Below are 14,788 nucleotides of genomic sequence, written 5' to 3'. Positions count from 1 at the left end.
GAAACCAGGAGTTGGACACTTAACCAACTGAGCCACCCAGGAACCCCAAGAATGCTTTCCTCTTAATATCTAGTTGAGACTGGTTTCACTGAGGAAATGGGAACTTTGCTTAGGGGAAGGAAGGAGTAGTAATTTACAACAAAAATATTTGTGGGACAGGGCACATGAAAATATTTGGAGCTGGGGGAGCGTGGGTAGGAAAAGCATCTAGTAAAAGCAGATAAAGGGGGTATGATGATAGATGTAGGAGATGCCAAACAAAGAAATTTCTCTGTGAAACTCTTCCCTTTGTCCCTGTTGTACTCTAAATGGCATTCAATTTTTGTATATTTTAATCTAGACTAGTACTGATTAAGACTATAGTTCAGCTACATTATGAAAAAAATAGACTTCTGGGGTTATAACCACAAGTTACAACACTATTCGTATGGAAAATGCATTCTGAATTCCACTCAAATGATTTAAAAAAAACATTTTGAAACATAATTTATAACCTATTTGTAAGTTTAGAAAGGTATATTAACTTACAACATAAGACCATAAGCTCCCAATGGGTAGAAATTTCATTTTCTTCATCTTTACCCACCCATCATATTGTGTGGCACACAGACGATATAGCTGAAAGGGTAAATGAGCTGAACATATGAACTCCTTTGAAAATTTAACCCCCTGTTCTGGTTAATTCAATGTTCCAGCCTTGGTGGACAGATATAACTATTCTTTCCAGGATATATATGGGAAGTAGATTTTTGTAGATAATATCTTCGTTCAAGGCAGCATTGGCTGGCCAATAGGAAAAGGGTTGGGTGCTGGCATTTAAAAGCCTCCTGGGTTCCTCTGGATCTCTTACTCTGCTGGCTTCACTGTGTTCCTAGCTCTTGAACCAGCTATTTGTTAGGCATTATGTTCCCAGATAACGGATTATTTTTCCATCCATATAAAATCTGAAAAGGGCATTTTCCTCAGTTTTATCTTAAGCTGGTCTCTTATTCATGGGCTGGGAAACTGCACTCAATGAGTATTAAAATTAAGATATCACAGGGGCGCTTGAATGGCTCAGTCAGTTGAGTGTCCGACTCTTGGTTTTCTCTCATGTCATGATCTCAGGGTCCTGAGATCAAGCCCTGCATGGGACTCTGCACTCAGTGGGGGGTTTGCTTGAGATTCTCTCTTTCCCTCTCCCTCTCCCCTCACCCCACTTGCACTCTCTCTTTCTCTCAAATAAAAAAAATTTTTAAAAATTAAGATATTACATATCATGATTACATGAACACTGCAAAACACATCACAAAATATTTTACTTCTTTAAAAAAGAATACTTCAACTCAGGTATAAACTATTTTTTAATTTTTGCAAATAGATTATTTCTCTTAAATTATTACTTTAAGAAATATGATTCTTTTCTTTTAAGACACATGTGTTTATTATTTCAAAAACAACAAACTTACTCATCATTGTCTTTTGTTGTAGATTCCTTCCTTTCGGTTAAACTGAGGTGCCTCAATTTTTTCCTTTTTCCTATATACAAGCAGTAAAAAGAAGAACTTAAAGTTAAGGGGAAAATTGTCAAATTTTAAATAGAATTTAGATCACCAAAGTTTAAATAGAAAATAAAAAGGTAGACTAATGAAAGGGAAGTAGGAAAAGAAAAAGTATCCTAGAATTTGCTGTGGAAAAAAAAATCACTATTATGAATAACTTTTCAATAGCTATTTTTTTTTTATTTCCCAATATCCTAGTTTTTTACTCATGATGACTTTATATAGAAAAAATAATCTTTACTAGATAAAGGATACTTTCATCAAATATTTTAATAAACAATATTATCTTAAAGTTTCTAGTTTGTATTATTATTTCACCCCTATTTTTTGCCTCAAAGTTAACAAGGGGTTGGTGATACTTATATCTACAAAATAGTGAGTTCCTAGTGATGTCACAGTAAAATAAATTTGATAAATGTGCCTGACTTTAAATACATATTGAAAAAATGCATAATGACTTAGTAAACTCTTGGAAAGATCCTGTGTGTGGGGTTGAAAGGTAAATTTGATTTTATAGCTCTAGTAGAATATGATGTTTGCATTTATTAGTGGTCAAATAGATCATTGTTTTATGAGCTCTCCATTTAGTTGTTGGTTCTACTGTACCTCATAGTCAGTACACCATATACTTTAAACATATCTGATGTATAATAAGTATTTGAGGACATATTAGCAAAAAAATTCTTAATGTCTTACATACACTGGCCTTCAATAAATGTTTATTGAATGAATAAGCAAGCAAATGAATAAATAATCCAAACTTTTTACTACAAATGAAAAAAAGTCCAGAGAAATCATTTTTTTAAATGTAAAATTGGTAACAACTTCCTTACACTATGTATTCTTATGTTGTTCCATTTGTTCAACAACTGGCACAGGAACTATTATTTAACTCAATGTCCTTATTCTTTACAAAGGAAAAACAGGTGAAATAAATTTTATTATTTAATTTAACCCAACATACTCAAAAAACTCTAATTTTAACATATGATAATATAAAATTATTAGTGGGATCATTCATATTCTCTTTTTCACACTGTCTTTGATATCTGGTGTATATTTTACACTTACAGCACATCTCAGTTCAGATGAGCCACAATCCAAATGCTCCGTATCTACATGTATTGGAAAGTATAGCTCTATGTAATACTGCAGGAGGATCTGATACTTCTAGATGAAACCGAGTACACAAATAACATGAAGGCAATTTCTTTAAATTTTCAAATACAATTTATTAACATATTAATGTACTGTCTGGAACAGACTTTCCAATGCTGGTTTATACTTTTTTCTTCACTTAATTTTTATTCCATTACTCTTATTTGCTCCTATTACTAGGGGAAAAGTTTATTTAAAGTATATTTTCTATTCTCTGATATTTATAATTTCACTGAGTAAATTGGTTCAGAAACTAACAATAATTTCCCTCATTGTTACTTTGGATCTTATGGCTTCTCTCAAAAAAAAAAAAAAAAACCGTATCATAACTAAATTATCTCAAAATAGTCTTTAATTCTAAAAAGAGAAAAACTTGTGATTTAGAGATCTTGCTAAAGTACTAGTTATCTCTTTTTATTAACTTTTCATTATTTGACTTGACTCTATCCTTAAATTCCAAATAGTAAGAGTTTAACAAAGGATTAAAGGGAAAAACAGTAAATTTTTTTTAAAAGATTTTATTTTTATTTATTTGACAGAGAGCGAGAGAGCACAAGTAGGGGGAGCAGCAGAGGGAGAGGGAGAAGCAGGCCCCCCGCTGAGCAGGGAACCCAATGTGGGGCTTGATCCCAGGACCCTGAGATCATGACCTGGCCGAAGGCAGTCGTTTAGCCGACTGAGCCACCCAGGCACCCCAACAGTAACAATATTTTATTTATGATTTTAGAGAACTCTGAGGAAAAAGTCTATTAAAATCCATCTCTCTTAAAAAAATCAAGCTGGATATGAAATCCCATGATACACATTAAACCTTATTTTCAGAAAATCTTTGCCTAAAGGTTAATACTAATTTCCTGAATTTTGTGCTATGCTGTCTGCATTCAATAAAGCTCCACAATTAAATATTAAAATTACTTTGTTCCTTTAACTTGTAATTAATTTTCACATTTTAGCACCATCAGTCAATAAAGTTAGGTGAGAAATAGTAAAAGAATGCTTTATTTGAATTTTCACCAGGTGTTCAATGCCTGCTGAAACATTTTTATTATTGTAAGGGGATTAGATATCTTATTCTATAAAATGTAATCAATAGCATTAATCTCAATCTCCTCATAGAAGGACTTACATTTCTAATATACTTTCCAATTGTTAAATAGAAGGAGTTTTAATATCTCTAAAAATAACACTTGGCTCAGTTAACAGAGACTGTTCGGACTCTAATATATCATTAAGAGTATTCTCTTAGTTATTGGGGTGCCTTGGTGGCTCAGTCGGTTAAGCATCCGACTCTTGATTTTGGTTCAGGTCATGAATTCAGAGTTGTGAGATCAAGCCCTGCATTGGGCTCTGTGACCTGGGATTCTCTCACTCCCTCTCCCTCTGCCCCTCCACCCCTCTAAAAAAAAGAAGTAAAAAGAAAGAGTATTCCAGTTACTTAATAATTGCTTCCTGGGTGCCAAGGGTGGTTCTGTCGGTTAAGCGTCTCCCTTCGGCTCAGGTCATGATCCTGGGATCCTGGGATCGAGCACCGCATTGGGCTCCACTTGCTCTGTGGGGAGCCTGACTCTCCCTCTGCCTGCCACTCCCCCTGCTTGTGCTCTCTCTCTGTCAAATAAATAAATAAAATCTTAAAAAAAAATTGCTTCCTTGATTTCATTTCATTCTATTAGCAATTAACATACAGTAAACAGCTGTAGATTCTATATGGACTTTTTCTTCCTAGGTTATATATAACAAACAGTTGTGTATGTGATTCCCTTTAAAGGCAGTTTCACAAAACACTGGTGAAAAATGTACCATCACTGAATCTGGGATACATTCAAAATTGTATTTTGGACTTCCTGGTAAGGCTCAGGGAGCCCCTTCTCTAACTAATGAAGATAACTTTCAACAGATCATGATGTTTAGAAGTACAATCAATGATGTTAATGATAACGGCTAACACTTAAATAGTATTTTTAGGGCCATGCACTGTTTTAAATGTTACATATATAAACTAATCTGCAAAACTGCATTGGTCACTCTTATCCCCATTTTACAGATGAGGAAACAGAGGCACAGAATGGCCACATAACTTATCCAAGGCCCTAAAGCTAGTAAGTGCCAGAGTCAGGATCCGAGTCCGACACCCAACCTTCTGTGCCACTCATGCACCCCGAAATCATGTTATTCTTTTAATTAACCAAATTATTATTATTAAACAAGAGTGGAGAGTGAAGAACCTCTTTAGAGGATCAATTCATGAAAAATAACAATGTTAATGGTTCCTTTTTTAAAATTCAAAATACCTTTATTGAGTCCCATGGAAGAAATTTAATATTCTTAAAATTTTACCTATATTATTGAATAGAAAGGTATCAATGAGAAATTGGAATTGCTTTTTAGCTACTAAAACATTAATATTTGAGAAGCAGAATGGTACATTTTAAAATCTTTCATCCAAATTAGATTGTGGACCACATTAAGAAGCATTTGGCTCATATATCTCAAACTGCTCATCATATATTTAAGCTGATAGTAATTTATCAGCTCCTTTGAAATACATATTGTCTGTTCCTTCTCCCACTTAAAAAGAAATCAGTCTTGACAGAGGTCTACCATTTGATTAGTCTTTTCAAAGAACCTGCTTTTTTTTTTAAATCATTGCCTTGTTTTCTATTTAATACTTTATTTCTATTTAATACTTTATATCTTCTACTATTTCCTTTCTTGTATTTTTTGGGGTTCGTTCTATTCCTTTTCCATCCTTCTGAGTTGAATGCTTGGCTTATTAGTTTTCAATCATTCTTCCTTTCTAAATATATGCATTTAAAAGTATAAAATTTCCACTGAGAACTGTTTTAGTATAAAGCAGTATTTAGGTGTAAAGTTTTCCTGTAAGTTTTTTGTTATTATCATTCAATTCTAAATATTTTATACTTTCCATTATGATTTTTCTGAACAATGAATTATTTAGAAGGTTCTAGGTTTCCAAACATGTGGGCTAAAATTTTTAGAGGGCTGCCTTTTTATTATTGATTCCTAACTGCACAAAATTTTGGTTAGCGACTGTGACAGCAATTTTAGTATGCTGAGACTTCTTTGTGACTCCAAACTGGTTATATTCTTTGTAAAAGTTCTAGGTCATGCTTTATCATGTGTTGGGTATTATACTTGTTTGACCACAGCTCATTAGATCACACTTGCTAGCTATGTTCAAACTGTTTATATCCTTCCTAAGTTTTTATCTATTTCATCAGTTTCTGAAAGAAGTACTTTAAAATTTACTATAATTAGGGATTCGTGAGTCTCTCCTTGTAATCCTGTCCTATTTCATTATGTTTTGTTTTTGTTTTAGATGCACATAGTTTCAGAAATCTTTTTCTAGTAGTGACTCTTTCCTTCTGTCACTATGTATAGATTCCTTTATCTTCAATAGGTTTTTTTGCCTTAAAGTCCATTTTGGTCTATATTAATATTCTTATACTAGCTATTAATTTTTTTAAAGTTAATATTTGCTTTGTTTTTTATTAATATTAATGATATTAATAAAAACAGCTAAAATATGTATTGAAAACTTACTATATGCCAGGCAATGCTCTGAGTGCTTTTTGTATATTACTTTATTTAATTCTCACAACAATCCTGAGGTAGATATTATTATTTTCCCCATTTTTACATGCAAACAAAAAAACACAATTATAAAGTCAGTTAACAGATATTCTTCTGCTCCCTAAAAATTATAGGAATCTTAAAACACTTTAGCTTCTTCCTGCTCCCTCATCAGTATTCCGTGCTATTATAGTCTATTATTTGTTTTTAACCCTCTCAAATTGTTTGTCTTTTGCTTTATAGTGAGCAGAATTTGTAGTCACAATTTTGTAATTAGATTTATAATAAATTTACCAACATGTTTGCTAATTTATTTTTCACCATTGCTCTTTGCATTCCATTCCTTTACCTGAGGCTGTTTACTTCTCCAAGTACATTTTTTAGTAGCCCCTTCAGGGAGTCTCTGTGAATGGTAAATTCTCTCAGACTTTGTCTGAAAAAAAAATCTTTATTTCATCTTCATTTCCTGAATAAAAAAATTCAGCTGTGATTTTTATTTGGTATTATTCCACTTCCTGCTGGAGTCTGTTGATATAGATGAAAAGTCTACTATCAGTCTGTCATTCCCTTGTGGGTTATATGTCTTTTTCTCTGGTGGCCTTTAAATTTTTCTCTTTGTCTTTGACAGTTTGCAGTTTTACCATGATATGACTAGGTGTGGATTTGTTTTCATTCATCCTGCTCAGACTAAGCATGCTATTCCAACCTGGAAATTCTCATCTTTCCTTAACTGTGAAATTGAAGTTATGAAAAATTGATAGTCCTTTTATCTTAGAATACTGCCTCAGCCCATTCTCCTTATTTCCTCCTTGTGGACCTCCTATCTGACGTATGTTGGAGCTTCTTATTCTATTCATCATTTCTCTTTACCATTTTATCATATTCTCCATTTCTTTATCTCTGTGTTTTTACATTGCTGCAGTCTGGGTGATTTCTACAGATCTATTGTCTAATTCACAAATACTCTCTTTGACTATGCAAATTTGTTGTTTATCCTTCTACTCTAATTATTAAATAATAAGTCTGATGCATCCTTCCTCTTTACTGAAAAGCATAATAGTTTGGAGAAATTTGCTAAGGGGTAGGGGAGGGCAGCAATATAATGATAACACACACAAAAACGTATATAACAATGAGAAATATATACAATGATAAGTAAATAAATATATATCTCTCAAAAGTACAAACTGGAATCATTCACCCCGTTTTTGGCCCACATGTAGAGTCTAAGTAGAGGGAAGATTTAGAAACAGATTTTTCTTTCTAAGTACAAATGTATTTAAATTTAATAATAAATCATCTGTTCACATAGTACACAGTTCAAATGTATATAGAAAGTACATATAAATACCTAGAGGAAGAGTATAACAGAAGGAATACAGGCTGAGAGACCTGAAAGTGCAATGACCTTGTGGAAGGAAGGGGTTTAACATGATTGATGAGTAGCAAGAAAGTAAGAGTGGTTATAGTGTAAACGTGGGAAGGGTAGTAGAAAAGGAGACAGACGAGGTGGTCAGGTATTTGATGATGTATGGCCTTAAAAGTCATAAAGTTTTGAATTATATCCTAAGTGTGATGGGAAGTGAATTGCACTTAAAATGCCCTTGAAAATGCTATTTAAATAAAAGTGCTTATTGAAGTTGCATCTTATGTTTCGTACAATATTTAAAAACTGAGAATTGTTAATAGAAGTTATGAGATCATTTGGAACTTAAATTACTTCATAAGAGTCAGGCTTTCTTATTTCTAAAACATGTATAAGATGACATATTAGGACAAGCAATGTAATGATTAAAAATGACATAATGTGATATAAGATCCTAGAGAATTCTATGTTGAGACTTTTGTATGTGAGATACATATATCAAGAGTATATGAAACATATATATGTACAGTTTAACGAAACAGTATAACCACTATATAAGTTAAAAAATAGAATATTACCAGCACCCCAGGAACCCTTGCTATATGACTTTTTAAAAAAGAGCTTACTTAGTACTATAATCTGTGATAATTAATCCACTTAAATGTCAACCAGGATCATGTGACCCATCTTTTTATGGGCAAAAGGAATGTTCCCTTAAGTCCATATTTAATTTCAATATGGAAATTGAATATGTATCCACTTAAAATCTATTCATATTTCAGTATAGAGATGTGCCATCTCTAAGGCACTAATTTTTAATTTTAAACAAAAGATATATTAAGTGTATTAAAAACAGAGCTTGAAGAAAATGTATACATCTTCATACATTTTTGTGAAAGCAAACCTAATAGTAATAGCTTTAAGATAAAAAGCATTTGATTAAAGTAAAATAAAAGTCATTCAAAAGTTTAAGATCTCATTATGGGTTTCATTACAACAAATTAGGTAAAATGAGATTTCTTTGTTTCTGTGTAGCTTCTAGTATATTCTTAGCACTCAATAAATGTTAAACAATAAAATATGAATTAGGCTAATCATAGCACATCTAAAATATATTTTATTAAATTTGAGCCTACTTAGAATTTTATATTATAGAAACCTGACATGTCACTGATTCATGACCTTTTGTAATATTAAAAAGTAAACCTATGAAATCTAGATTCATTTTTTTAAAATATTTTAGCAATAAACTACGAGAAAACAAGAAATACGTGTAGTCAAAATTAAACTAAATATTTTAAAATAAACAATTTCATACTAAAATTGGGTTATTCTCTAGTGGAAAACCCTACAAATTTTTTTGCAAATGCACTTAAGATAGTAAAGGAAAAGAAGGGAATGAAATATAATAAATAAAAGCAAGCTATACAAAGATAAACAAAATGTGGATAAAACTAAATGGACAACATGACTAAAAATAACATTTAGAAGTAGCTCTCTTAAACTGTATTGCAGCAGTACCTGAATTATATGCCTTTTAATTTATGCACATGATGGATAGCTTGTTAAGGGGTATATCTGTAACCATTATAATTGATAGTAGCTGAAGGCAGTCAGACCATAATTTCTATTTAATGGATGGAATAGTAAGGGAACAAAGTCTGCAGTAGCATTTTAAAATAAGTGCCTAGAAAGTTTACATTTATGTCCAAAGTAGTACCTATATTCTAGCCTTCTTTATGTTGAATTCCTTAAGAAAAAAGAAAAAAATCAGCTGCAGCAAGATCCATATACTATTAAATAAAAATTCTGATTTAACCAATAACTAGAAAAATATTACAATAAATGAAAAAGAATGTTCAACTAACCATTTGATGGTTCATTTTTGTGCTCTTGTTCTTTAGAGCTTGCAGGAGAAGCAAATGGGCTCATCTGACAAGTTCCAGTTGTTGGAGAATAAGTTGTAATACTTTTCTTCCTTGTGATTTTTGAAGAATCAAATGACTGAAAATAAAAATTAATTTGAGACAAAAATACTTATGTTTAGTTCTTTGAGAACGCCTTTTAAAACTTGTAAAATTCAAACCAGTATTATTTTCCTTGCTTTTTCTTTTCAGAATTTAAATACGATCAATTACCACCTCCAAAATGAACACTATTCTTAAAGTCTTAGAGATATTTCAGGTCTCCACACTGATTAGGGCATCTCAATTTGATATCTGTGAAAATTTAATATTAAAGGTTTACTGCCTTCTGAGATGGTATTTCCAAACAGTTTAGAGATGGCTGACTCTTCCAGTTATATCCTGACTTTTGCTGTCTCCTGAACCTGAAGTATAATTATGGGGCTAGGCCAGGGAAACTCAGAAGTTTCTTATAGTAAAATCCACAAGGAAATTCTAGGAGGGCTAAGTGCTTTCTTACACCTTCACAAAGTTGCTCTGACATAGTGACTTCTTGTCTTAAGAATAACCAAAATAATGTTTGAACATTATTTAACAATTATAACATATAACTGAATATTAACATATTCAAATAATGTTATTTGAACATTATTAACATTTAAGGCCCTTGAGAATTCGGCCTATCCTACAGGATATCCTCCTCTCCTCTCCTCTGTGTTCCTACACACCTTGTGCATACCTCCTCCAATAAAATTAAAAATTATTTTAATAATTTTTCACATTTCTGCTGCCCCATTAAAATCTGAATTCCTAAAAATAAATATTTCTTCATCTTTGTGCCCTAGAACTCAAAAATGTATAATGAATGAATGATGTAAAAGGAACAGTCCAGTAACCTTGGCCAAGCCACTATGAATTCATTCACTTCTTCATTAGTTCATTCATCTAGTATGAAATGACACCTGTAGTCCCAGTCACTGAGATTATACACATTTGGGCCTCAGCTCATTTTGTGATCCTAGGCTGGAATGCCCTTTCTTATCTTTTCCAGATCAAATCTTCCTTTGGTTTAGGTCCCCATTTATGATCCACTTCCTCCAACCACCCATTATCACACAATTAATTGCTTGCTCTTCTGAATTCCTTTTAAACTGTTTTCTGTAATGCTTACTAATCACCCAGCACTTGCTAACTAATGTGTAAAAAGAAAGAGAAAAAACTGTTCTGGCCTCATAAACAGCAGAGAAGAGGTCTTAACAGTAGTATGGGTGCTACAAAAATTGAGAGGAAAGGGAAAATCAAAGTGGGCTGCAGTAACTTTACAGAAGGATTCTTGTGAGGAGAAAGGGTGAGGCTTAGATAAGCAAAAATGAAAGGTAGGAAAAACCTGAAATCTAGAGGTGCTACTGATGGCACAGGCTGGATTTGGGGGATAAAAAAAGGTCTGAAGGCTTATGATGTTATTACTTACATTGTAGAATTAAACTTTAGTTTGGTAGCTGACTTGAAATAGTTATATAATTCTCCATTGTCAACGATTCTTTATTTCTAAGACACCCTGGCAGAAATAGTGGCTGTGTCACCTTTTTCAATAATCTTGGTATTAGTTCCAGAATCTATAGCATCAATTTTTTTTTTTTTTTACAGTTAAGGTTTTAAATGATAAATACTTTTTCATATTGGAGAAACAGAAGGCTTTCCATTCTTTTTTTTTTTTTTTAAAGATTTTATTTATTTATTTGAGAGAGAGAGAATGAGAGAGAGAGCACGAGAGGGAAGAGGGTCAGAGGGAGAAGCAGACCCCCCGCTGAGCAGGGAGCCCGACGTGGGACTCGATCCCAGGACTCCAGGATCATGACCTGAGCTGAAGGCAGTTGCTTAACCAACTGAGCCACCCAGGCGCCCAAGGCTTTCCATTCTTTATTTTATATATCCATAGTAGCCACAAATGTAACCAATATCTTTTTTAAAAATCAAACTATAATATCAAGTTATAACTCTAAGGCAATCTTTTTTGTAGGGTGAAAAGGTTTTAAGTCTCTTTATCAGGTGGTTATTATTACCTCTCCATCTTGAGTTTTCACCTGTTTATATTCAGTCATAAACATGACATTTATCCAATCCTACCCTACCTTTCCAAGAATTTATTGCCTAGAACTGTTTTACTATGTATGTACAAGAAATGAAAGTCACTACACTAATGTACATTTATGTCAATCTGTTTTCCTATTTTATCAAAAAATTATTTTTTCCAAATGCCAAATATCTAAACATTACAACTACAGATCATACATTTGTCCTTGAAAACCATTTTCTAGCTTTCACAAAATAAGTCTGTGTGTGTGTGTGTGTGTGTGTGTGTGTGTGTGTTTTTCCCCTCACCTTAAAATACTGAAACTTCTTAGAGGGGGCGAGAGAAGGGGAAAAATACTGAAGCTTCTCTTCTGCTTTCTATTTTTGGCCATCTGTGTTGGAAAAACGTCTGTCTACAAATACTATACAGAGAGGGAAAAATGAAAATCCACCTTCCCTTACTATCTCACTAAATGTTCTTCAGTAAATAACACATTTTTATATACCTGACTACTGATACGCAAAGGCATAATCTTACTTCTCTAAGATTTTTTTTTTTCCCTCAAAGTTTTATCAAGGTCCTCTAACTTTAAAACCCTGAAGATGCTTAGAAGTGATCCTAGAACCCATCTAACCCACACCAGGAACAGTTAAGATTGGGATTTCAGGGAAGACTGAGCTACTAATTGAGAAGTCCGGCCTTCTTTCCACTCAGCAATGAGAAGTGCTAGCTACCAGATCCTTTAGAAAACAGAGGAAGAAAAAGTGAGAAGACTAGATTTGGCTAGAGAAGGGAAGGAATTCAGGATGTGAATAAAATTAGGAAAAGAGAAATCAATAAGTCATAATTCTATAATAATTTATAACTGCTTATAATATTCAGTGATGCCTTAGAGATATTTAATGCCACTATTAAAAAAAGACTCTCTGATCAGCCCAAATACCACTGTACTTTTTGTAAAGCGGTCAAACCTTGTATATTAGCAAAACTAAAATTTGGGCATTGATTTTTCTGTCTAAAAAAAATGAATGTTCGCTTCATAATTTCAAATATAGATGACATTCTCCAATATTGTTCACAAATTGTAGCTTGCTTTGTCCCTTTGTTTAAAGCATATTCTACCAAAAAGGTGCCTGTATTGCATTGATTTTTACCTATTATAAACAGTCTGGAAAGTACTAACGAAGGGTTCTTTCGGCATGAAATATGATGGAAAGGATCTGCTATTATTATTATGAAGTACTACCCTATGCTATCAGTGAAATATTTAAAACACAGGTACTATAGATATTTGAATAACCAGAAACAAAAGAAAAATTAGGGCAACTAAAGGGAGATAATTCTTTATAACCTTACACTGGTTAATTAGATAATTGGAATGTCTTACCTAAGACATTATTATAGATTACTATACTATTATGGAACTTGTATTAAAATACTCCAAATACTAGCTGTTTCAGGTACTTTTCACAATTTGGGCCTAGGATTCTCAGTACAGTCCTAGAGATCAACCAACTTCTTATCATAAGCTACCATGATTATCATCCTTAATGGTTCTAATAATGTTGGGGTTTCATTGTTATTTGTAATAATAGTTATGGAAGCAAAAGCATTTTGCACTAATCTCAGTGATCTTACAGGGATAGCAAAGAAAGAATATAACCAATATATTAGCTCTGTGGTGATAGAAATTTTGTATTTCTTGATTGGGTGTTTGATACACAGGGGTATACCTTTGTTAAAAACTCAATGGATTGTATGTTCAAGATCTGTGGATTTTACAATATTTTACAATTTTACAATATTGTAATTATTTTACAATAATAGGAAAAATAAAACATTGGCTAAAAAAGTTGATACGTTGGTCTTTCTATTTATATTCATTATTGTTCCACAATTTAAAAATATTAAAATTTTATTTTTTAAAAAGATGTATTTATTTATTTTGGGGGGGCGGAAAGGCAGAGAGAGAGAATCTTTTCTTTAAATTTTTTTATTAACATATAATGTATTATTTGTTTCAGAGGTACAGGTCTGTGAGTCATCAGTCTTACACAATTCATAGCGCTCACCATAGCACATACCCTCCCCAATGTCCATCACCCAGCCACCCCATCCCTCCCACCCCCCTCCACTCCAGCAACCCACAGTTTGTTTCCTGAGATTAAGAGTCTCTTATGGTTTGTCTCCCTCTCTGGTTCCGTCTTGTTTCATTTTTCCCTCCCTTCCCCTATGATCCTCTGTCTTGTTTCTCAAATTCCTCATATCAGTGAGATCATATGATACTTACCTTTCTCTGATTGACTTATTTCGCTTAGCATAATACCCTTGGTTCCATCCACATCATCACAAAGGGCAAGATTTCATTTTTTTAAATTATGTTATGTTAATCACCATACATTACATCATTAGTTTTTGATGTAGTGTTCCATGATTCATTGTTTGCGTATAACACCCAGTGCTCCATTCAGTAGGTGTCCTCTTTAATACCCATCACCAGGCTAACCCATCGCCCCACCCCCCTCCCCTCTAGAACCCTCAGTTTGTTTCTCAGAGTCCATAGTCTCTCAGGGTTCGCCTTCCCCTCTGACACCCCCCCCTTCATTTTTCCCTTCCTGCTATCTTCTTCTTCTTTTTTTTTTTTTTAACATAGAATATATTATTTGTTTCAGAGGTACAGATCTGTGATTCAACAGTCTTACACAATTCACAGCGCTCACCATAGCACATACCCTCCCCAATGTCTATCACCCAGCCACCCCATCCTTCCCACCCCCCACCACTCCAGCAACCCCCACTTTGTTTCCTGAGAATAAGAATTCCTCATATCAGTGAGGTCATATGATACATGTCTTTCTCTGATTGACTTATTTCCCTCAGCATTATACCCTCCAGTTCCATCCACTTCATTGCATATGGCAAGATTTCATTCCTTTTGATGGCTGAATAATATTCCATTGTGTGTGTGTGTGTGTGTGTGTGTGTGTGTGTGTGTGTATACACCATTTCTTTATCCATTCATCTGTTGATGGACATCTTGACTCTTTCCATACTTTGGCTATTGTGGACATTGCTGCTATAAACATCGGGGTGCACGTACCCCTTCAGATCACTACATTTGTATCTTTGGGGTAAATACCCAGTAATGCAATTG

At 33.3% G+C, this 14,788-nt stretch overlaps 1 protein-coding gene across 1 annotated transcript in view; it reads right to left on the bottom strand.

Annotated features, from left to right (window-relative positions):
• ITGB3BP (integrin subunit beta 3 binding protein) overlaps nt 1-14,788 on the bottom strand; it is a 60,200-nt gene that overhangs the window by 21,671 nt on the left and 23,741 nt on the right. Inside the window, exons 3-4 of the mRNA XM_032427355.1 lie at nt 9,525-9,660; nt 1,449-1,518 (exon numbers count right to left, since the gene is read on the bottom strand). Coding sequence (XP_032283246.1) covers nt 1,449-1,518; nt 9,525-9,660 — 206 coding nt within the window. The remainder of the gene's footprint in view (nt 1-1,448; nt 1,519-9,524; nt 9,661-14,788) is intronic.

Source organism: Phoca vitulina, unplaced genomic scaffold (assembly GCF_004348235.1).
Source record: "Phoca vitulina isolate PV1807 unplaced genomic scaffold, GSC_HSeal_1.0 scaffold2, whole genome shotgun sequence".
NCBI lineage: Eukaryota > Metazoa > Chordata > Mammalia > Carnivora > Phocidae > Phoca > Phoca vitulina.
Note: the sequence above shows the minus strand (reverse complement) of the source record. Positions and strands in the feature narration are given on the sequence as shown.